Source organism: Nerophis lumbriciformis, linkage group LG19 (genome assembly GCF_033978685.3).
Source record: "Nerophis lumbriciformis linkage group LG19, RoL_Nlum_v2.1, whole genome shotgun sequence".
In the NCBI taxonomy this organism is placed as follows: Eukaryota; Metazoa; Chordata; class Actinopteri; order Syngnathiformes; family Syngnathidae; genus Nerophis; species Nerophis lumbriciformis.
Genome location: NC_084566.2, coordinates 22691500 through 22716624, shown reverse-complemented (window position 1 = coordinate 22716624; position 25125 = coordinate 22691500). Strand labels below are relative to the sequence as shown.

Sequence of the window (25125 nt, the reverse complement as noted above, 5' to 3'; positions counted from 1 at the left end):
ACCGTTTAAACCTGCATTTACTTGTCTTTAGTGTAACCAGATCTTTAAACAAACAATTTTATTTACCTCTTCAGATTACATTGCTAATCCCTTTTTTTTGTTGTACAATGCGACCCCAGGTCGTCGTGATTACTTAAAGATGTCCAATGTTCTCCAGTAAGCAAAATACATTCACATCCAGCCAGTAGTTGCAACTTGATGCTCTTGTTTGTGTAGTACAGTCAGTTTATCCTTGCTGCAATTGTAACGTACGACAGATTAGCTGTGGTGATATGAATGAATGAATGAATCTTGCAGAACTTGGTCTTCACAGTTGTTAGGTGGCCTAAATCTGGTGGCTGTCCATTAGGCAAAGGCAAATGTTTATCTTATTTGTGCTACCTTTGTTGACAACATTGACGTGGGTAGTCTCTGCCAGGGTAGTGTTCTCCTCTGTAGCTGCACCGTCAACCTTGCTGCTGCTGCAGCCGGCTCCAGCAGCCCAGGACAAGCTGCCTGTAACCCACAAGCGATCATCCTGTCACATCAAGGCTGGCTCCGTGACCCCAGGGGCCAGATTTGATCCCAAAACACGGACAACCGCTCCACTGTGTCGAGGCTAACCTAGAATGATTGTTGTCGATGTAGCATTCATTCTAGCGGCACCATCCTGGAGTACGTGTTTTGCTTTAAGATGGTATTTTAAACTTGATGTGCCCCCATGATAAAAACGTTGCGTGACCAACAGGAAGGGATGTATAAAAATTGAGATTTACTTTAGAAAAGAGAAGATACTTTTCTGCATTATTTGTATTTGACTTTATTAAATGTTTGGGTAGAATTTTGTTGAACAAAACCAAGTATTTTTTTAAGTAATATATACATTTATCAGAGATGTTATCTATTTTATAAAGGAATGTAGGTAATCATAGAACTGGCATCCAATGTAATTAAAAAAGTATTGATTTTGAATCGAGAACCAATCAATCAAAGTTTATTTATATAGCCCTTAATTACAAGTGTCTCAAAGGGCTGCACAAGCCACAACGACATCCTCGGCTCAGATCCCACATCAGGGCAAGAAAAAACTCAACCCAATGGGATCTAATTAGAAACCTTGGAGGGGATCGCAGATGTGGGGACCCCCCCACTGGGCGACCGGTGCAATGGATGTCGAGTGGATCTAGTTAATAATGTGAGAGTCCAGTCCATAGTGGGGCCAGCAGGGGATCATCTTGAGTGGAGACAAGTCAGCAGCGCAGAGACGTCCCCAACTGATGCACAGTGCATACTTGCCAACCTTGAGACCTCCAAATTTGGGAGATATTGGGGGGAATAGGGGGGTGTTTGGGGGCGGGGGGCGGTTGAGGTAGGCGGGGTCGGGGGGGCGGGGTGTTTAAGGGGGAGGAGTATATTTATAGCTAGAATTCACTGAAATTCAAGTATTTCTTATATATATATATATATATACATATATATATAAATAAAATAAATACTTGACTTTCAGTGAATTCTAGCTATGTATATATATATATATATATATATATATATATATATATATATATATATATATATATATTTTATTATATATATATATACATATAAATAAAATAAATACTTGAATTTCAGTGTTCATTTATTTACACATATACACACATAACACTCCTCTCTACTCATTGTTGTATTTGAAAGTGCAATGCTTTGCAGCCAGTAGCACAGCCTTTGAAGGAGCGTAGGTATGGGCAGTGTAATATTCTGGGTTGGAGTCAATAACCAGGCGAGGTGACGAAGTTACGTCTCTTTACTTCATACTTCAGAATCGACTCCCACACTTGCCGTCAGGGTGCGCAATACAACGTAAACCGTTGGCCAACCAAAAAGTAACCACAGAACACTATACGGTGTAGTGTTCTGTGGTTACTTTTTGGTTGGCCAACCGGACGTGACGACAGGCTGTCCTCACCCAGGTCCGCACGGACCTGGAGGGGGCGTGCCTTAAGTGCGGCTGAAAGTCGGGAGAAATTCGGGAGAATGGTTGTCCCGGGAGATTTTCGGGAGAGGCACTTAAATTCGGGAGTTTTTGAACAGCCAACGCATCATCTTTAGTCACCTAATAACCTCTTCACGCAGGAGAGGGAGGCAGAGCAGAAAAGAGACGGCAGATCAACTGGTCTAAAAGTGGGGTCTATTTAAAGGCTAGAGTATACAAATGAGTTTTGGGACTTAAATGCTTCTACTGAGGTAGCATCTCTAACTGTTACCGGGAGGGCACTCCAGAGTACTGTAGCCCGAATAGAAAACACTCTGTAGCCCGCAGACTGTTTTTGGGGCTCTGGGAATCACTATTAAGCCGGAGTTATTAGAACGCAGATTTCTTGCCGGTACATATGGTACAATACAATCAGCCATATAGGATGGAGCTAGACTGTAGTATTTTATACTGTGGAGGTGGGCGTGGTCTGCGGGCCTGCCGCGGAGCGGGGTGTGGAAGAACCGGCCTCGAAACACAGCTGGCAGGTGATTGGATTACCCAGCAGGGGTTGATCATCCAATCACCTGCCATGCTTATTGGCAGTAGCCGGGCCGAGACACGGGTGTTGGAGTTGGAGCGAGAGAGAGACAAGCTGGAGAACAGAGCGAGACACACATTAGAGAGCAAAGCAGAGACACGCCGGACTGAAAAGTCCTAACTATATACTGCTGAACTGCCGCGGAGCGGGGTGTGGAAGAACCGGCCTCGAAGCACAGCTGGCAGGTGATTGGATTACCCAGCTGGGTCTGATCATCCAATCACCTGCCATGCTTATTAGCAGTAGGCGGGCCGAGACACGGGTGTTGGAGTTGGAGCGAGAGAGAGACAAGCTGGAGAACAGAGCGAGACACACACTAGAGAGCAAAGCAGAGACACGCCGGACTGAAAAGTCCTAACTATATACTGCTGAAAAGCAAACCATACTGGTGTATGAAAATAAAAGACTTGATCCAACCTGAATACCGGGCTCTCGTGCCAGTGTGTGGTGGTCAGGAAAACCCACTAGAGGGCAACCTCTACATATACGTAATTAGTAAAATCTTAACGTGGCATCTTAAGTGCACAGGAAGCCAGTGCAGGTGAGCCACTATAGGCGTAATATGATCAAACTTTCTTGTTCTTGTCAAAAATCTAGCAGCCGCATTTTGTACAATTTTGAGAATCATTTAGAATCACGAACCCATTCTGAACCGAATCGTTACCCCCAAGAATCAAATCAGATTGAATCATGTGGTGCTCAAAGATTCACTGTCCTATCAACAAGTTACTTCAGTTTTATCTTAAGTTTTGTTTTTGAAGTGAAAGTGGCCGCCTCTCATCTCATTCACACAACAATGCGGCTTAATGTGATGAATCTTCACTCATATATGATAATGCAGTTTTTTTTATTTAAATCACATGCATTAAAGCAGGGACGTCAAACTCACTTTAGCTCAGGGGCCGCATTGAAGAAAATCTATTCCCACGTGCAGTGTTGGGACTAACGCGTTACAAAGTAACTCGTTACTGTAACGTCGTTAGTTTTGGCGGTAACTAGTAATCTAATGCGTTATTTTTTATATTCAGTAACTCAGTTACCGTTACTACATGATGCGTTACTGCGTTATTTTACGTTATTTTTTTATGTAGTATCGGCTAGAAACAGAAGATCTGAGTGTGTTTTATTGCAGCGCTGCAGTGTCTTCCTTCTGTGTCACAAGGAAAAGAAGAGGCGTGCTTTGTGTGGGTGGGGGCGGGGGGGCTCCCCGTAGTTGAGGAGCGCAGGGGAGACGTTCCTCCAGGGCCTATGTACTTCGGGGCTAACAACCTTCACTTTACTCGGAAGTGGGTCTTTACAGCTGAGGGTGAATGACGAGGCCGGCGGTTTGTTGCAACTTTGTGACTTTATTGGACGCGGCCATCCACCAAGCTCACTGTCACCGCTCACTGTCACCGGTCCCTCACCTCTCTCGCCCACTCACTCACTGACGTCACTCACCTCACATGCTGTCATATCATAAAGGGCCACACACACACACACACACACACACACACACACACACACACATAAACTACTCATAACAACTAACAAGACATCATGGTGATACCAGAAGTCGAGTTCCTTAACATAGAGACATTCTCAATACTTTTCTTTTGTCGAGCACAAAGAAAATAACATTTTAGTTAAATGTAAGTTGTGTCTTGGATCAAAGATCCTATCTACTTAAAGTTAAAGTTAAAGTGCCATTATGTTGCAGCTATTTAAAATAGTTGTGTCAATTTGTTCTGGCCTGAAATAAATTGGCCCTTTGAAACATATCTTTGTCTTTGTGTGTTGTATGTAGACCACATTGCTTTCTGAGTTCAGTGAGGCAAATGCATGTAAGTTGATCAACACATTGTATTATTCTCCAGTGCAATAACAGTACTGAAATGAAGGCTAAAAGGGCATTAATGGGAGCCTTAAAAAAAGGGGGGGAAAAAAGAAGTAACTAAATAGTTACTTTTCACAGTAACACATTACTTTTTGGTGTAAGTCACTGAGTTAGTAACTGAGTTACTTTTGAAATAAAGTAACTAGTAACTGTAACGAGTTACTGGTTTTCAGTAACTAACCCAACACTGCCCACGTGGGCCGGACGGGTAAAAATCACGACATGATAACTTAAAATTACAACTACGACAACTTTGGATTGTTTTCCTTGTTTTACTTTGGCCCAAAATAGAACAAGCACTTTCTGAAAATGTACAAATCGCAAATAATCCTCTCGACAAAACACTTCAAGTTAGTTGAAAATGCTAAATGGTGCAATTTTTAAAAAACGCCACAAAGAACACAATGACTTTAATCTCAGTGTATCTACAAAGCAATCCAACTTTAAGTCACAGCCCATCTAGGATGGAACCCAAAACAAAACAAAAAAAGCATAAATACCTAATTTGTCATTTCCACTCTTCCCTTTCTTTAAATTCTCACAGAAGACAAATATTTCCACAGAACTGTATCAATGTGCAGTGTCTCATGCTGAATTTGAAGTGTTTATTTTACTTCTGTTGCTTGGTAGACTTTTTGCTTGCCTAACAGAATTGCTATTGCGACACCCAGTGGACACGTTTAGAACAGCAGTTCCTTTCATTTAAAAATGCAGCTTTTTACAATTTTACTCTTAGCAAAGTCATCTTGCAGGCTGCATTGAACCACATGTTCGACATCCCTGGATACACATATGTATGTATCCTAGGGGTGTGCATCACTACCTTAAATGCCGATCCAATATGAATCTAGATATATGGGTTACGATACATTTTAAAACATTACGGTTTGAGGCGATACGTTTCAATGCAATTCGATGCAGATGGAATCTTTGCATGGTGAAAACATTTTTTTATCATTGTCATGTCTGTGTAATCATGTTTTGTTTTAGTCATGTTTTGTTTTGTTTAGTTATTGGACTCTTTAGTTTCTGGCTTTTCACTCCCTTGTCTTGTTTCCATGGTTACCCATTAGTTTCACCTGTTCCACGTTTGGACTCATTGTGCACTCTTGTTTGTCACCATAGCAACCCATTAGTTTTCACCTGCCCTCACGACTCGCGCACCTGTCTTTAATCATGTCACTATTATTTAAGCTTCCAGTTGCCAGGCTGTCTGTCTGGCGACATCATACCCCTGTCACACTCTGTTTACCTCTGTGCACTTCATGCCATGTCCAAGTAAGTTTTTTCTATTCATGCCACAGTTAGCGACTTTTGTTCATGTCCTTAGTTTTTTGCCCACGTGAAAGTATTTGTTTCATTAGTCAAGTTTGTACTTCCGCCTTGTGCGCACCTTTAGTTTGTTCTTTTTTGATAATATTTAATAAATCATGTACTTACATTCCCGTCTCGCCCGAGCCAACTTTCCGTTGCCTTCCGGAAAAACAAAACCCAAGGACCAAGTCATGACAATCATGTATTAGGTCGGAAGAATGTTGTTTTGTTGATTCTTTAAAAAGACACATACATAACAGGCAATTACTGTACTAATTATAGCAAATTGTAGCGCTATCAACTTCAGGGCATTGCAACCTATACACTTTATGAAAAGAAGATGTAAAGAAAACACTTTAGAAAAGGCTACCAGGTATTTACTGTTGTTTGCTCAGGAAACAAGAAAATACAGAGAAAAGAAAACTGTGCATGATGCAGAGGTGTTATAACAGCACAGTTCAGTTCAGTTCAGTTCAGTTTCAGTTTATTTCGAACATGCATACGATACAATGTAATGCATCACACAATTCCAGTTGTTTCATTATAGCACGTCCGAAAAGAAGTAGGAAGAAGCAGAGCTTATTTAATCCTACCCCTTTTCATACCATAGCAATTGTATCCCATCTCCTTGTGCTCTGTAACAGAACAGTGAAAAAAAATAAAATAAATAATACACCGTAGTAAGTAAACACATATTAAATACATAAATAATCTTTATCTAAAAAAAAAAGGGTTCAAGATGTTCATCATAATTATTGTTCTGTGTACTTTGTGAACACTTGTCGTTTGAACAGTCTCTTAAACTGAATCATATTGGTGCTTTGTTTGATTTCTTTGCTTAATCCATTCCATAATTTAATTCCACATACGGATATGCTAAAGGTTTTAAGTGTTGTACGAGCACACAAATGTTTTAAATTAGATGTTCTTAATGCACATAGTGCAAGATACAGTTAAGTGTCACAAAGTAAACTAAACAGCAGCTTTAGCGTATAAGCTCCAATACTTTCTAAGAGTGCCATTCTGCTGGTTACTGTGCAGATACTATTTTAAAACTCTAGGAAGTACCATTTATAAGGTTTTTATTAAAGGACTGTACAACATTTTTTTCTAAATGTTTCACATTTAATGACATTAAATTAGAATAATATTATAATATAATATTTCTTATAAAAAATACACTATAGCCTTTATTACATTTGACATAGATTAGGCGTACCTATAAGTGGCCATACACGTCATGAACTAATCAACACCTACAAACCCCGTTTCCATATGAGTTGGGAAATTGTGTTAGATGTAAATATAAACGGAATACAATGATTTGCAAATCATTTTCAACCCATATTCAGTTGAATATGCTACAAAGACAACATATTTGATGTTCAAACTGATAAACATTTTTTTTTTTTGCAAATAATCATTAACTTTAGAATTTGATGCCAGCAACACGTGACAAAGAAGTTGGGAAAGGTGGCAATAAATACTGATAAAGTTGAGGAATGCTCATCAAACACTTATTTGGAACATCCCACAGGTGAACAGGCAAATTGGGAACAGGTGGGTGCCATGATTGGGTATAAAAGTAGATTCCATGAAATGCTCAGTCATTCACAAACAAGGATGGGGCGAGGGTCACCACTTTGTCAACAAATGCGTGAGCAAATTGTTGAACAGTTTAAGAAAAACCTTTCTCAACCAGCTATTGCAAGGAATTTAGGGATTTCACCATCTACGGTCCGTAATATCATCAAAGGGTTCAGAGAATCTGGAGAAATCCCTGCACGTAAGGAGCTAATTCCGTGACCTTCGATCCCTCAGGCTGTACTGCATCAACAAGCGACATCGGTGTGTAAAGGATATCACCACATTGTATTCCGTTTATATTTACATCTAACACAATTTCCCAACTCATATGGAAATGGGGTTTGTAAATATGTGTGATTGAGGAGCTCTGCACAATTATTTAAAAATACCCCATGACAAAAAGTTAATAAATACAGTCCTCGTTGTTTCGTATTGTTACCTGAAGTGTTTTTTGATTAACTATATGGACGAGTGTTGTTCACATTGAATCAATCAATATGATCAGAGATGAATAAAAATGATGGGACTTAACAACTGGACCTTTTCACCTCAGCCACCTCAACCCAGCCCTTAACCAAAATCAATAGTCCCTTTTTTGCTGAATAAAACATATGGTGCTAATTGGCACCCTTCAAGTATCAATTTTGCATTTATATTACTCATAATGCATTGCATGCATGATTAGCCACGACTATTTTATTTTTTTTACGAATTTTTGGACGGTTCTTGATTTTTTTTGCCACATAAGCGCTCGGCATGGGAGGAGGGGTGGAGCTAATGTGACATATAGAGAATTTTAGCACATTTGTCAGCCCGGATGATGCAAATTGATCTTAATGAGGATTTTTCAAACATCTAAAACGGTTTACTTATAACGCTTGAATAACGAGGGCAGCAGATTTAAAGGGAAAGAAATGGAATGATGCTATCTGCAGCTTGCAGTATACAGTATGTAATATTCCCTTTACTCAGAATCTACCTTCCTTTTCAGATATTCCATGTCCAATAATAATAGCCTGGGGCATCGGGAAGCTGTACTATGAAAACGAACAGTAGGTGTTCAATCATTTACAAAAAACATGTAACATTTATCTTTCTGCAAGACATTCTTTTCATATTGATCATGATGTGTTGTTGCCTCTCCGCAGGTGTTGGTTTGGGAAGGAACCTGGAAAATATATCGACTACATTTACCAAGGACCTGTTATTCTGGTGCTCCTGGTGAGCGTCACTCTTTTTATTAACAGTAGAACCTCTAAAGCAGGGGTGTCAAACTCATTTTAGATGGGGGGGCCACATGGAGAAAAATCTACTCCAAAGTGGGCCAGAATGGTAAAATCATGACACGATAACTTAAAAATAAAGACAACTTCAGAATGTTTTGTTTGTTTAAAAAAAGAACAAGCACATTCTGAAATTGTAAAAATCATAATGTTTTTTTTTTTTTTTTTTACAATTACCTGTTGCGGTTAATAGTAGATATAATTTATTTGTCGTTATTTATATTTTCTGAATAAATTATGTGATAACGTTCATCAGTCAACTCATTGGTGTTCATTTTCAATCTGTCAAGATAAAAAATTATATCAAAATCAAATTACAGTATGTTATTTATGTAGTTTGATCATTTTCCTCGACTGATGTACTAACATCATGTGGTTTATTTTGTACATATGTAGCATCATCTACAAAGATACAAAGAATTGCTATTGTGACATCCAATGGACACATTTAGAACAGCAGTTTCTGTCATTCAAATATTTCAGGTTAATTTTTATACTTAGCAAACTCGGGCCGGATAAAACCTGTTGGCGAACCTGATCCGGCCCTCGGGCCATACGTTTGACACCCCTGCTCTAAATTTATGCAATTTAGTGTTCAACCACAATTGTATGAATGGATACGCCCTCAAAGTTGCACAAAACCGATCGACATCACACAAGACATGCAGGCTTGTCAAGGATGACCTCCATAATAAGGGTGTTTTTCTTTGGCTTTTTGTGTGTTTCTTTATTTTTCTTCTTTTCTTTCCTCACGCACATGAATAGGAAAGACACCAACACACTGCAGGCATTTTTTTCTTTCATTTTTGTTAAAAACATGTTTGTCCTTTTTGTGTTGAGCAGTTTAAAAAAGCATAATGTTTACAACGCATTTCATTGAAGCAAAGCAGTCATGGTGTTAAAACTTGAAAATGCTCCGTCTGAGGGTACATTTATTAATGATGAACTATTATATCTATCTGCGATTATCGATAATCACAAGCTTCTGGCAAGCTTGTATGCCAATTTTAACAATATGAAATCATTTTTGGAACAATTTAAAGAACCTTTCAAAATTATCGCTGTATCAGAGACATGGATGGATCCAAAAAAAGGAATGGACTTTGGACTAGAAGGATGTGAACTCAATTATATTAATAGAGTAAATAAGAATGGAGGCGGAGTTGCTGTATATGTGATGAAGGACTTCCATTACAAGGTGGTAAAAAACATGTCACTGGCTATTGACAATGTTTTAGAGTGTATAACCATTGAGATATGTCATGAAAGAAGTAGAAATGTATTGATCAGTTGTATATATAGGGCACCCAACTCAAGTATTGAAGGATTTGAAGACTGGATTAAGGGAACTTTCAATGGAATCAGTCAAAAAGTACTTTTTTTATGTGGAGACTTCAACATTGATCTCTTGAACCCCAACAAGCAAAAGTCCATTAATGATTTCACAGATACAATGTATAGGTAGTATGAGTTTGTATCCCCAAATCACAAGGCCAACCAGAATTGCAAGTCACAGTGCTACACTTATTGACAATATCTTCACTAATGTCTTTGAAAATAATACAACAAGTGGACTGTTAACAACCGACATCAGTGACCATCTGCCAGTCTTTACTATTTATGATGGGAACTACAGGAAGAAGAACATTGACAAAAAGACATTTCAAAGACTATGCACAGAGGAAGGAATGATTTCCTTCAGGAAGGATCTGAGGAAACAAATTTGGGACAACGTATATAATGAAGATGATGTAGATGATGCATATGGGAATTTTGTTAACACCTTTCTTACTCTATGATAAACATTGCCCATGGAAAGAACGTAGTAAGAAGCAAAAGAAAAACAACCAACCATGGATGACAAAAGGACTGAAAAATGCTTGTCACAAAAAAAGAACATTGTATCGAATATTTATAACACAGAGATCTATAGAGGCAGAAAATAAGTATAAGAAATATAAAAACAAACTAATTGGTATACTACGAACATGTAAGAAGGAATACTACAGTCAATTATTAAACAAGAACAAAAACAACATGAGAGCAACATGGGGCATCCTAAATAGCATCATTAAAAATGGTGCTAAGAAAGATTACCCCCAGTACTTTCTAGATGGAAATACAAAAAATGACAATATGAACCAAATAGCTGAACGTTTCAATGATTATTTTGTTAATATCGGAAAAAATCTGGATCAAAGAATTCCAAATGCAGATGATGGGTCAGTTGAGGCCTTGAGTGAGCTCATAGACAGAAATCCCAATTCCATGTTTCTTAAAAGTGTAACAAAAGAAGAAATAATCAAAATTGTAAAAAATTGTAAATCCAAGACCTCAACTGACTGTCATGGAATAGATATGGTAACGATAAAAAAGGTTATACTAGACATTTCAGAACCTCAGACATATATCACCAATGTATCATTTTTAACCGGTAAATTCCCTGATATAATGAAAATTGCAAAAGTCGTACCAATTTATAAGAATGGAGACGTACACCAGTTTACTAACTACAGACCAGTTTCATTACTTCCACAATTCTCCAAAATCTTGGAAAAATTATTCAATAGTCGATTAGATTTATTTATTAACAAAAGTGGGACGCTTGTGGAGAACCAATATGGATTCCGAGCAAATATCTCAACATCAATAGCACTAACCAAAATAACAGAGGAAATTACCAATGCAATAGATGGTAAAGAATGTGCGGCCGCAGTATTCATGGACTTAACAAAAGCATTTGACACAATTAATCATGATATTTTAATACGAAAATTAGAACGATATGGCATCAGAGGTTTGGTATTGAATTGGGTAAGAAGTTATTTAACCAACAGGAAGCAATATGTAAAGATGGGTGAAAATATGTCAACACGGCTAGATATATCCTGTGGTGTACCCCAGGGGTCAATACTGGGACCAAGATTGTTCAATCTTTATATAAACGACATTTGTAAGGTTACGAAGGACTTAAAGTTGGTTTTATTTGCAGACGACACAACTGCTTTCTGTTCAGGAGAGAGCACACAGAAGATAATACAAATAATAACAGAAGAAATGAACAAATTAAAAAGATGGTTTGACAAAAACAGACTATCTTTGAATCTCAGTAAAACTAAAATAATGCTATTTGGTAATAGTAGAAAAGAGCATCATACACAAATACAAATAGACGGAGTAGACATAGAAAGGGTAAAAGAAACTAGATTTTTGGGAGTATTAATAGATGATCAAATGAACTGGAAATCTCATATACAAAACATACAACATAAGGTGGCAAAAAACATTTCAATAATGAATAAAGCAAAATATGTCCTGGGCCAAAAATCACTGCATATTCTCTACTGCTCGCTAGTGTTACCATATCTGAGTTATTGTGCAGAAATATGGGGAAATAACTACAAATGTGCGCTACATTCGCTAACCGTGTTACAAAAAAGATCAGTTAGAATAATACATAATGTTGGATATAGAGAACACACAAACCCTTTATTTATTAAGTCAGAAATATTAAAGTTTGGTGATTTGGTAAAATTGCAAACAGCTAAAATGATGTACAAAGCAAACTATAACCTGCTACCAAAGAATGTACAACAATTCTTCTCAACTAAAGAGGAGAAATATAACCTTAGAGGAAAAAATAATTTAAAACATTTATATGCACGTACAACACTTAGAACTTTTAGCATATCAGTATGTGGAATTAAATTATGGAATGGATTAAGTAAAGAAGTTAAAAATTGTACTGATATGATCCAGTTTAAGAGGTTGTTCAAAATAATAGTGCTTACAGAGTACAAAAAAGAAGAATTATGAGAAATACTTTCAACCTTATTGAAAATAAGATATTATTCATCTCAGTATGTTAATAATGACTGAATTAATTAATTAATTACATATTACAAAACTGTTGTATACTAATTCATAGATGTTATTTTATTATATAAAAAGGTCAGTAAATGATTCTATATATTTGTAAACGCTTGAAGTGGGAAAGGGGTAGGATTAAATAAGCTTTGCTTCTTCCTACTCCTTTTCGGGCATGATGTAAAATGAAATGATATGAAATTGTGTGATGTATTATGATGTAAGTGTGTTCATGTTCGAAATAAACTAAAGAAGAAGAAAAAAAAAAAAAAGCTTCTGGTTGAATTTTTGACCACTCCTCTTGACAAAATTGGTACAGTTCAGCTAAATTTGTTGGTTTTCTGACATGGACTTGTTTCTTCAGCATTGTTCACATGTTTAAGTCAGGACTTTGGGAAGGCCATTCTAAAACCTTCATTCTAGCCTGATTTAGACATTCCTTTATCACTTTTGACGTGTGTTTGGGGTCATTGTCCTGTTGGAACACCCAAACTGAGCCCAATACCCAACCTCCGGGCTGATGATTTTAGGTTGTCCTGAAGAATTTGGAGGTAAACCTCCTTTTTCATTGTCCCATTTACTCGCTGTAAAGCATTAGTTCAATTGGCAGCAAAACAGGCCCAGAGCATAATACTACCACCACCATGCTTGACGGTAGGGATGGTGTTCCTGGGATTAAAGGCCTCACCTATCCTCCTCTAAACATATCGCTGGGTATTGTGGCCAAACAGCTCAGTTTTTGTTACATCTGACATCACATGGACAAAGATAAAACCTTCTGGAGGAAAGTTCTGTGGTCAAATGACACAAAAATTGAGCACAAAAAAATAAGAGTTGTAGAAATTATTGGAAACTCAACACAGCTATGACATTATATTCTTTACAAGTGTATGTAAACTTTTGACCACGACTGTATGTACATATTTTTTTGTGTGTATTTATTTGTGTCCATGCTTACTTACGTTGGTTTTATTTTTGCTTTTATATTCATCTGCTCCTCTGACATTTAATGAGTGAGCTTGCAGCAGGCGGTATTCTTTCTGCCTACTCTAACAAATCGCATTTATTAGCTATCATTGTTTTTGTTATTATCATTTGTTGTTTGTTCCCTTTCCAGATCAACTTTGTTTTCCTCTTCAACATCGTCAGAATCCTAATGACCAAACTCCGCGCTTCAACCACGTCTGAGACCATACAGTACAGGTGAGTGGCTGCCGTGTCTGTTCTCTGCCTTTTAGGGGTCGTGAGGAATTCTTGTTCAATGGCGCTCATAAGGAAGGTGGTTCCATTTTTCTCTTTCCCTTTAAACAAATTGAAATTCTTTGTCCATTTGATTAAATTAGACTATTTGATTTCCTGAAAGCTCTTGCTATTAGAGCGTGCATTCATTATTTTTCCATGATCAGCACTTTGTAGCTGCAGTCTGACTCGATTCAACGCCTCTTAAAGGGGAACTGCACCTTTTTGGGAATGTTGCCTATCGTTCACAGTCATTATGAAAGACAAGAACACATGTAATTTTTTTTTTTTTTACGATTTTAAAGATGATAAAAAACACTTGAAAGATGCGGCTAATGTTAGTCACTTTTGTAGGCTTCAAAGCCCTCTAAAATAACTTCAAAACCATCCAGCAACGTTTTATATACACACTGCAAGTCTATATATAATGTAGTTACAGACATGTAGTGTTGTCTCGATACCAATATTTTGGTACCGGTACCAAAATTATTTCGATACTTTTCTAAATAAAGGGGACCACAAAAAATGGCATTATTGGCTTTATTTTAACAAAAAATCATAGGGTACATTAAACATATGTTTATTATTGCAAGTTTGTCCTTAAATAAAATAGTGAACATACTAGACAACTTATCTTTTATTAGTAAGTAAGCAAACAAAGGCTCCTAATTTAGTCTGCTGATATATGCAGTAACATAGTTGAAAAGAGAAACTGGAGATTGTGATGTATCATGTTGTATGATTGCATGTTCGAAATAAACTCAAACTCAAACTCAAACATATGGTGTCATTTATCATTCTATTATTTTGTCAACATTATTAAGGACAAGTGGTAGAAAATGAATTATTAATCTACTTGTACATTTACTGTTAATATCTGGTTACTTTCTCTTTTAACATGTTCTATCTACACTTCTGTTAAAATGTAATAATCACTTATTCTTCTGTTGTTTGAATGCTTTACATTAGTTTTAGATGATACCACAAATGTAGGTATCAATCCGATACCAAGTAGTTACAGGATCATACATTGGTCATATTCAAAGTTTTCATGTGTCCTGGGACATAATTCCTGAGTTTATAAACATAATATATATATATTTTTTAAACGAAATGAGATGTTGTGATGCCAACCGGTACTTTTCAAAGGCGGTATAGTACCGAAAATGATTCATTAGTATCGCAGTACTATACTAATACCGGTATACCGTACAACCCTAGAGACATGTTTATAACAATATGTTCAATATTTACCGTATTTTGATTATTTTAATCATTTCCGGGACTGATTTTTTTTTCCGTGCATTGATTTCTGTTTCCATAGCAGCGCACGTCTGACTTCTGGCAACAAATGCGTGTTACTACTTCCGGAATGAAACACAAGTGTGTTTTCTAATCATGGCAGACTTGTTAACTACCGTATTTTTTGGACTATAAGTCAGTTTTTTTCATAGCTTGGCCGGCCTCCAGTGCGATTTATATATGTTTTTTTCCTTCTTTATTATGCATTTCTGGCAGGTGCGACTTATACTCCGGTGCGACTTATACTCCGAAAAATACGGTAACAGACAACGAAGACCACTATTTTTGGACAAACGAGGATTCACAACCTTATACTTTTGAAGCTAAATATACTGAGGATAAACTCCTGCTTATAGAAGCGAGCACCAAGGAAGAGTGAGACGTTGGAGCAGACGGAAGCCGGGTTATTTTGAGGCTATGAATATGGAATTTGGAGCAAAGCTATTTCGACATAAATGGATTGCATACCCAAAAGATTATAACACATGGAGTGCCCCAAGGTTCTATACTGGGACCAAAATTGTTTTTATTGTATATTAATGATATCTGCAAAATCTTTAAAAAACTCAATTGTATTCTCTTTGCTGATGATACAAGTCTGTACTGTTCTGGGCCAACTCTTAGAGACTGTAGAGAGTGAACTCCACATACTAAAGCAATGGTTTGATGCCAATAAACTGTCAATCAACCTAAATAAAACAAAATATATAATTTTTGGAAATAGGAAAAATAACATACAGTGTCATATAAGAATTGATGATATGGAGATAGAAAGGGTGTATTCAACAACATTTTGGGAATCTATATAGATGATAAATTAAATTGGAAACTGTACATAAATATACTTAAGACAAAGATGGCAAAAAATATTGCTATGTTACATAAAATCAAAAACTCCGTAAATCAAAAGGCTCTTAACATGTTATATCATTCTTTCGTACTCCCTTATCTTAATTATTGTGTTGAAATCTGGGGTAACAATTACAAAACAAACATAAACTCTATATTCTTACTTCAAAAGAAAGCGATTAGAATTGTAAATTATGCAGATTATCATGACCATACCAATGCTCTGTTTATTAAATTAAAAACATTAAAACTGCATGATCTTGTTGACCTCAACACTGCTATTGTGACGTACAAAGCTCATAACCACATGCTGCCTCGGTGTCTACAGGAGAGGTTCAAACCCAGAGAGAATCCCTATGACCTCAGAGGTTCAGCTGTCTTCCAGAAAGTTAAGATAAGAACGAGCTCAAAAAGTAGATGTGTTTTTGTCAGGGGGGTTCAACTGTGGAACAGCTTGGATGATTCCTTAAAATGTTCCAGGTCCATTCACACATTTAAAAAACACTTTAAGACCAATGTCTTGAAAAAATATATCACTCTTGAATCAACACAGTAGTTAATACTATGATCAATGTTAATTAAAATACTAAATATGGGATATAAATAATAATGGAAGTAAAATTGTTTGTATATTGTATATAAATTGGTACAAAGGTTTAACACGCGTATAAGGATATTTCACATGCCTTTACTGTGTATATAATTGAACAGTGTTCATATTGTGTATAATGTGTATTTATAATATGTTGTACAAAAGACATTTCATAATTTTCGGAAGTTCATCTTGTACTTGACATTGTTTATAGGGTTAGGCGCTATAAGTGTTCAACTTCAGCCTAAACCCTTTCGGTCTGCAACATTTTCATTTTCAATCTATGAATGTACAACTGTTTATTTTGTTGACCATTGACCGAAGAATAATAAACTTTACTTTTTACAAAATCAACAGACGAAAAACTGTCCATCGAGTGAGTCGCTTTAATATCGATCATGATACACGCAGCACGCTATTCTTGTTAGTACAACTACAGTACATACGCTGTCTAGCTAGCTCATCTGTGTACAAACAAAACATGAAATGTGGGCTAATACTTTACAGATACTGTAATATGATTGTTGTTTTTCAGTCAGTACCAATTAGTGTCGTATAACAGTGTTTTGCATTACAAACTCAAAACGCGTTTCGTGTTGTTGTAGAAGCTAGCTTGCCGTAGTTAGCTTTTAGGGCTAATACCGAAGCACGCCCATGTGTTACTACGCTAGAAAAATAGTGTTCGCCCTCACAATAACAGTGTCGCTACAGCTTGATTATTACACAGGTTACGGAACATAAATTAAGTATTGTTGATGGTTTTTGAATGCATTTTTAAAGTGATTTAGAGGTAGAATTGATTGCTCCCGTTAGCTGCATTGCTAGCCACCAAGAACGAGCTGATTATTATATGTCGGAAAGCGGAAAAAAACAACACATTTTTTCTTCTTGTCTCTCATAATGATTGTGACAAATAGGCAACATTCCAAAACAGTGCAGTTCAATCAATCAATCAATCAATGTGTATTTATATAGCCCTAAATCACAAGTGTCTCAAAGGGCTGCACAAGCCACAACGACATCCTCGGTTCAGATCACACATAAGGGCAAGGAAAAACTCAACCCAGTGGGACGTCAATGAGAATGACAATGAGAAACCTTGGGGAGGACCGCAGATGTGGGTGACCCCCCCCCCCCCCCCCACAAAGCACATGGTTTCTGTAGGAGGACAAACATGACACAAGCCTCCCTAATTGTTACATAGCACACTGTTTATATTAAACATGCTTCACTGATTCGAGTATTTGGCGAGCGCCGTTTTGTCCTACTAATTTTGGCGGTCCTTGAACTCACCGTAGTTTGTTTACATGTATAACTTTCTCCGACTTTCTAGGACGTGTTTTATGCCACTTCTTTTTCTGTCTCATTTTGTCCACCAAACTTTTAACGTTGTGCATGAAAGGTGAGTTTTGTTGATGTTATTGACTTGTGTGGAGTGCTAATCAGACATATTTGGTCACTGCATGACTGCAAGCTAATCGATGCTAACATGCTATTTAGGCTAGCTATATGTACATATTGCATCATTATGCCTCATTTGTAGCTATATTTGAGGTCATTTAGTTTCCTTTAAGTCCTCTTAATTCAATTTATATCTCATGACACACTATCTGTATGTAATATGGCTTTTAATTTTTTGCGGCTCCAGACAGATTTGTTATTGTATTTTTGGTCCAATATGGCTCTTTCAACATTTTGGGTTGCCGACCCCTGGTCTAGCATAATATTGTGAAAGTCCAGTCCATAGTGGATCCAACATAATAGTGAGAGTCCAGTCCATAGTGGATCCAACATAATAGTGAGAGTCCAGTCCATAGTGGATCCAACATAATAGTGAGAGTCCAGTCCATAGTGGATCCAACATAATAGTGAGAGTCCAGTCCATAGTGGGGCCAGAAGGAGACCATTCTAAGCGGAGACGGGTCAGCAGCGCAGAGATGTCCCCAACCGATGCACAGGCGAGCGGTCCACCCCGGGTCCCGACTCTGGACAGCCAGCACTTCATCCATGGCCACCGGACCTGTGTCCCCCCCCTCCTCCACATGGGAGAAGGGGGCAGTTCCCCTTCAAAGTCAGTTGTTATTAAGAAGCAGTTGCTTTGTGCTACAATAAGCCCTTTTTAATTTCCATGTCGATTTTTTATGCTTGCACTAAGCGTTTACGCAGACCAAATCGGATGTTGCGACGCAATAGCTCCGGGAGAAATTATTAATATTAATCACGGTTGATTAGCAGCGCTCCTCAGTTCATCTGCTCACCATCTGGATACATGTTGGCAATAATTTGACCCGATGACATGTTAATTTCAGAAAGGAACATTCACACTTGAATTGCTTGCATGCAGGCTCCTTAAGTGTAAAGTGGTTATGACTGTGATAATGTGACAGGCAAAGTAGGTTAGCGTTTTTTTATTTTTTATTTTGCCGCACTTATGACAAAACGTCCTTGACGCCGTCCAAAAAAAATGACACTTTTTTTTTTTTGTCTGTCGTTTGCAGAAAAGCGGTGAAAGCCACGCTGGTGCTGCTTCCTCTGCTCGGCATCACCTACATGCTCTTCTTTGTCAACCCGGGGGAGGACGACATCTCGCAGATTGTCTTTATCTATTTCAACTCCTTCTTGCAGTCCTTTCAGGTAAGCAAGGTGAAGCTACGCAGGTACTCTCTGTGTGAGTAATGTTACTCTCCCAATGGATCTTAGTGCATCGTGCGGAACACTCGTCCTTGTCCGGGTGTGGGGTCTTTCTGTAGGGGAAGATGATGATGCAGGGAAGCATCCTGACAGTGCCGTGTGCTCCCAGCTGTCACGAATAAGGAGGTCACGGGGGCATGATTGCTCCCCGGTGGCCGTTTGACTGTTGCGGAGGAGTGAAAAAACACACACAAACACAGTCAAGAGGCCAATTTTGAATCAACTTTTCAGAATCAGAATCAGAATCAGCTTTATTGTCATTACGCAAGGTAACGAGATTGAGGCCATTCCATACAGTGCGATGTGTGCATGCTAGAAAAACAATGTGCAAATATATAAAAATACGCTAGAAAATATTGGAACCGTCATGAATACAATACGACAAAGACCAAATCGTACGTAAATCAAAGTCATTTTTCACCATAAGAAGTAATGTAAATCCAAATTATCCTTTTCCAGATACACAACAAAATTAACACAAAAACAGCTTTTATAGAGACTAATCATAGTTTTATATGCAGAAAACAATGTTAAATACACACACATAACCATTGAAATGCATAAAAGAACAGATAACATCACTTTTACCTTTATTGAAGACTTTTTGGTTAAAGATGTTAATGAGCGGAAGAGGAGGAATTGAGGGGAAAGTCACACATTTTTTCTTACTTTACTGAGTTCTTTTTTTAATCCGGGGTGACAAAAATGTGCTGAAAGTTTCAGCTTTTTCTGGCCTTTTGGTGGCTAATTTTGCAGCTGTACTGTAGAAGCTAATAAAAAAGTAGGTAAACATAGTGAAGTGAAGTGAAGGGAATTATATTTATATAGCGCTTTTCTCTAGTGACTCAAAGCGCTTTACATAGTGAAACCCAATATCTAAGTTACATTTAAACCAGTGTGGGTGGCACTGGGAGCAGGTGGGTAAAGTGTCTTGCCCAAGGACACAACAGCAGTGACGAGGATGGCGGAAGCGGGAATCGAACCTGCAACCCTAAAGTTGCTGGCATGGCCGCTCTACCAACCGAGGTATAACGCCCCATAGGTAAAAGAAGGTAGACATTAGGTAAAAAAATAGGTGCAGTTCAGCTAAATTTGTTGGTTTTCTGACATGGACTTGTTTCTTCAGCATTGTCCACACGTTTAAGTCAGGACTTTGGGAAGGCCATTCTAAAACTTTAATTCTAGCCTGATTTAGCCATTCCTTTACCACTTTTGATGTGTGTTTGGGGTCACTGTCCTGTTGGAACACCCAACTGCGCCCAAGACCCAACCTCCGGGCTGATGATTTTAGCTTGTCCTGAAGAATTTGGAGGTAATCCTCCTTTTTCATTGTCCCATTTACTCTCTGTAAAGCACCGGTTCCATCCATCCATCCATCCATCTTCTTCCGCTTATCCGAGGTCGGGTCGCGGGGGCAGCAGCCTAAGCAGGGAAGCCCAGACTTCCCTCTCCCCAGCCACTTCGTCCAGCTCCTCCCGGGGGATCCCGAGGCGTTCCCAGGCCAGCCGGGAGACATAGTCTTCCCAACGTGTCCTGGGTCTTCCCCGTGGCCTCCTACCGGTCGGACGTGCCCGAAACACCTCCCGAGGGAGGCGTTCGGGTGGCATCCTGACCAGATGCCCGAACCACCTCATCTGGCTCCTCTCGATGTGGAGGAGCAGCGACTTTACTTTGAGCTTCCCCCGGATGACAGAGCTTCTCACCCTATCTCTAAGGGAGAGCCCCGCCACCCGGCGGAGGAAACTCATTTCGGCCGCTTGTACCCTTGATCTTGTCCTTTCGGTCATGACCCAAAGCTCATGACCATAGGTGAGGATGGGAACGTAGATCGACCGGTAAATCGAGAGCTTTGCCTTCCGGCTCAGCTCCTTCTTCACCACAACGGATCGATACAGCGTCCGCATTACTGAAGACGCCGCACCGATCCGCCTGTCGATCTCACGATCCACTCTTCCCTCACTCGTGAACAAGACTCCGAGGTACTTGAACTCCTCCACTTGGGGCAAGATCTCCTCCCCAACCCGGAGATGGCACTCCACCCTTTTCCGGGCGAGAACCATGGACTCGGATTCGGAGGTGCTGATTCCCATCCCAGTCGCTTCACACTCGGCTGCGAACCGATCCAGTGAGAGCTGAAGATCTTGGCCAGATGAAGCCATCAAGACCACATCATCTGCAAAAAGCAGAGACCTAATCCTGCAGCCACCAAACCAGATACCCTCAACGCCCTGACTGCGCCTAGAAATTCTGTCCATAAAGGTTATGAACAGAATCGGTGACAAAGGGCAGCCCTGGCGGAGTCCAACCCTCACTGGAAACGGGTCCGACTTACTGCCGGCAATGCGGACCAAGCTCTGACACTGATTATACAGGGAGAAAACCGCCACAATAAGACAGTCCGTTACCCCATACTCTCTGAGCACTCCCCACAGGACTTCCCAGGGTACACGGTCGAATGCTTTCTCCAAGTCCACAAAGCACATGTAGACTGGTTGAGCAAACTCCCATGCACCCTCAAGGACCCTGCCGAGAGTATAGAGCTGGTCCACAGTTCCACGACCAGGACGAAAACCACACTGTTCCTCCTGAATCCGAGGTTCGACTATCCGGCGTAGCCTCCTCTCCAGTACACCTGAATAGACCTTACCGGGAAGGCTGAGGAGTGTGATCCCACGATAGTTGGAACACACCCTCCGGTTCCCCTTCTTAAAGAGAGGAACCACCACCCCGGTCTGCCAATCCAGAGGTACCGCCCCCGATGTCCACGCGATGTTGCAGAGTCTTGTCAACCAAGATAGCCCCACAACATCCAGAGCCTTAAGGAACTCCGGGCGGATCTCATCCACCCCCGGGGTCTTGCCACCGAGGAGCTTTTTAACTACCTCGGCAACCTCAGCCCCAGAAATAGGAGAGCCCACCACAGATTCCCCAGGCCCTGCTTCCTCATAGGAAGACGTGCTGGTAGGATTGAGGAGGTCTTCGAAGTATTCCTTCCACCGATCCACAACATCCGCAGTCGAGGTCAGCAGAACACCATCCTCGCCATACACGGTGTTGACATTGCACTGCTTCCCCTTCCTGAGATGGCGGATGGTGGTCCAGAATCGCTTCGAAGCCGTCCGGAAGTCGTTTTCCATGGCTTCCCCGAACTCCTCCCATGTCCGAGTTTTTGTCTCCGCGACCGCTGAAGCCGCACATCGCTTGGCCTGTCGGTACCTGTCTGCTGCCTCCGGAGTCCTATGAGCCAAAAGAGCCCGATAGGACTCTTTCTTCAGCTTGACGGCATCCCTTACACCAGCGGGTTCTAGGATTACCGCCACGACAGGCACCAACCACCTTGCGGCCACAGCTCCAATCGGCCGCCTCGACAATAGAGGCACGGAACATTGTCCACTCGGACTCAATGTCTAGTGCCTCCCTTGTGACATGTTCAAAGTTCTTCCGGAGGTGGGAATTAAAACTCTCTCTGACAGGAGACTCTGCCAGGCGTTCCCAGCAAACCCTCACAATGCGTTTGGGCCTGCCAGGTCTGTCCGGCATCCTCCCCCACCATCGCAGCCAACTCACCACCAGGTGGTGATCGGTAGAAAGCTCCGCCCCTCTCTTCACCCGAGTGTCCAAAACATGAGACCGCAAATCCGATGACACAACTACAAAGTCGATCATGGAACTGCGGCCTAGGGTGTCCTGGTGCCAAGTGCACATATGGACACTCTTATGTTTGAACATGGTGTTTGTTATTGACAATCTGTGGCGAGCACAAAAGTCCAATAACAAAACACCACTCGGGTTCAGATCCGGGCGGCCATTCTTCCCAATCACGCCTCTCCAGGTTTCACTGTCGTTGCCAACATGAGCGTTGAAGTCCCCCAGTAGAACGAGGGAATCACCCAGGGGAGCACTCTCCAGTACTCCCTCGAGTGAATCCAAAAAGGGTGGGTAATCTGAGCTGCCGTTTGGCGCGTAAGCGCAAACAACAGTCAGGACCCGTCCCCCCACCCGAAGGCGGAGGGAGGCTACCCTCTCGTCCACCGGGTTGAACTCCAACGTGCAGGCTTTGAGCCGGGGGGCAACAAGAATTGCCACCCCAGCCCATCGCCTCTCACTGCCGGAAACGCCAGAGTGGAAGAGAGTCCAGCCCCTCTCAAGAGAACTGGTTCCAGAGCCCTTGCTGTGCGTCGAAGTGAGTCCGACTATATCTAGCCGGAACTTCTCCACCTCACGCACTAGCTCAGGCTCCTTCCCCCCCAGCGAGGTGACGTTCCACGTCCCAAGAGCTAGCTTATGTAGCCGAGGATAGGACCGCCAAGTGCCCTGCCTTCGGCTGCTGCCCAGCTCACACTGCACCCGACCTCTATGGCACCTGCTATGGGTGGTGAGCCCATTGGAGGGGGGACCCACGTTGCCTCTTCGGGCTCTGCCCGGCCGGGCCCCATGGGGACAGGCCCGGCCACCAGGCGCTCGCCATCGTGCCCCACCTCCGGGCCCGGCTCCAGAGGGAGGCCCCGGTGACCCGCGTCCGGGCGAGGGAAATCTGGGTTCCTTGTTAGTGTTCTTGATAGAGGTCTTCGAGCTGCTCTTTGTCTGATCCCTCACCTAGGACCAGTTTGCCTTGGGAGACCCTACCAGGGGGCATAGAAGCCCCCGGACAACATAGCTCCTAGGATCATTGGGACACGCAAACTCCTCTACCACGTTAAGGTGGCAGCAAAACAGGCCCAGAGCATAATACTACCACCATGCCTGACGGTATGAATGGTGCTCCTGGGATTAAAGGCCTCACTTTTTCTCGTCCAAACATATTGCTGGGTATTGTGGCCAAACAGCTCAATTTTTGTTTCATCTGACGTCACATGGACAAAGATAAGACCTTCTGGAGGAAAGTTCTGTGGTCAGATGAAACAAAAGTATTGTTGATGGTTTTTGAATGTATTTTAAAAATGATTTATAAGTAAAATTGATTGCTCCCATTAGCTGCATAGCTAGAATGAGCGCAATAAAAACAATACAACAAAGACCAGATCGTATGTATCGAAGTAATTTTTCACCATAAGAAGTAATGTAAATCCAAATTATCCTTTTCCAGATACACAACAAAATTAACACAAAAACAGCTTTTATAGAGACTAATCATAGTGTTATATGCAGAAAACAATGTTAAATACATACACATAACCATTGAAATGCATAAAAGAACAGATAACATCACTTTTACCTTTATTGAAGACTCTTTGGTTAAAGATGTTAATGAGCGGAAGAGGAGGAATTGAGGGGAAAGTCACACATTTTTTCTTACTTTACTGAGTTCTTTTTTTAATCCGGGGTGACAAAAATGTGCTGAAAGTTTCCACTTTTTCTGGCCTTTTGGTGGCTAATTTTGCAGCTGTACTGTAGAAGCTAATAAAAAAGTAGGTAAACATAGTGAAGTGAAGTGAAGGAAATTATATTTATATAGCGCTTTTCTCTAGTGACTCAAAGCGCTTTACATAGTGAAACCCAATATCTAAGTTACATTTAAACCAGTGTGGGTGACACTGGGAGCAGGTGGGTAAAGTGTCTTGCCCAAGGACACAACAGAAGTGACTAGGATGGCGGAAGCGGGGATCGAACCTGCAACCCTCAAGTTGCTGGCACGGCCGCTCTACCAACCGAGCTATACCGCCCCATAGTTAAAAGAAGGTAGACATTAGGTTAAAAATAGGTGCAGTTCAGCTAAATTTGTTGGTTTTCTGATATGGACTTGTTTCTTCAGCATTGTCCACACGTTTACGTCATGACTTTGGGAAGGCCATTCTAAAACTTTAATTCTAGCATGATTTAGCCATTCCTTTACCGCTTTTGATGTGTGTTTGGGGTCACTGTCCTGTTGGAACACACAACTGCGCCCAAGACCCAACCTCCGGGCTGATGATTTTAGGTTGTCCTGAAGAATTTGGAGGTAATCCTCCTTTTTCATTGTCCCATTTACTCTCTGTA

At 40.4% G+C, this 25125-nt stretch overlaps 1 protein-coding gene across 1 annotated transcript in view; it reads left to right on the top strand.

Moving 5' to 3' along the window:
- The window catches only part of LOC133618692 (corticotropin-releasing factor receptor 2), a 123243-nt gene that overhangs the window by 92273 nt on the left and 5845 nt on the right, over positions 1-25125 (top strand). Inside the window, exons 7-10 of the mRNA XM_061979278.2 lie at positions 8318-8378; positions 8475-8547; positions 13594-13679; positions 18957-19092. Coding sequence (XP_061835262.1) covers positions 8318-8378; positions 8475-8547; positions 13594-13679; positions 18957-19092 — 356 coding nt within the window. The remainder of the gene's footprint in view (positions 1-8317; positions 8379-8474; positions 8548-13593; positions 13680-18956; positions 19093-25125) is intronic.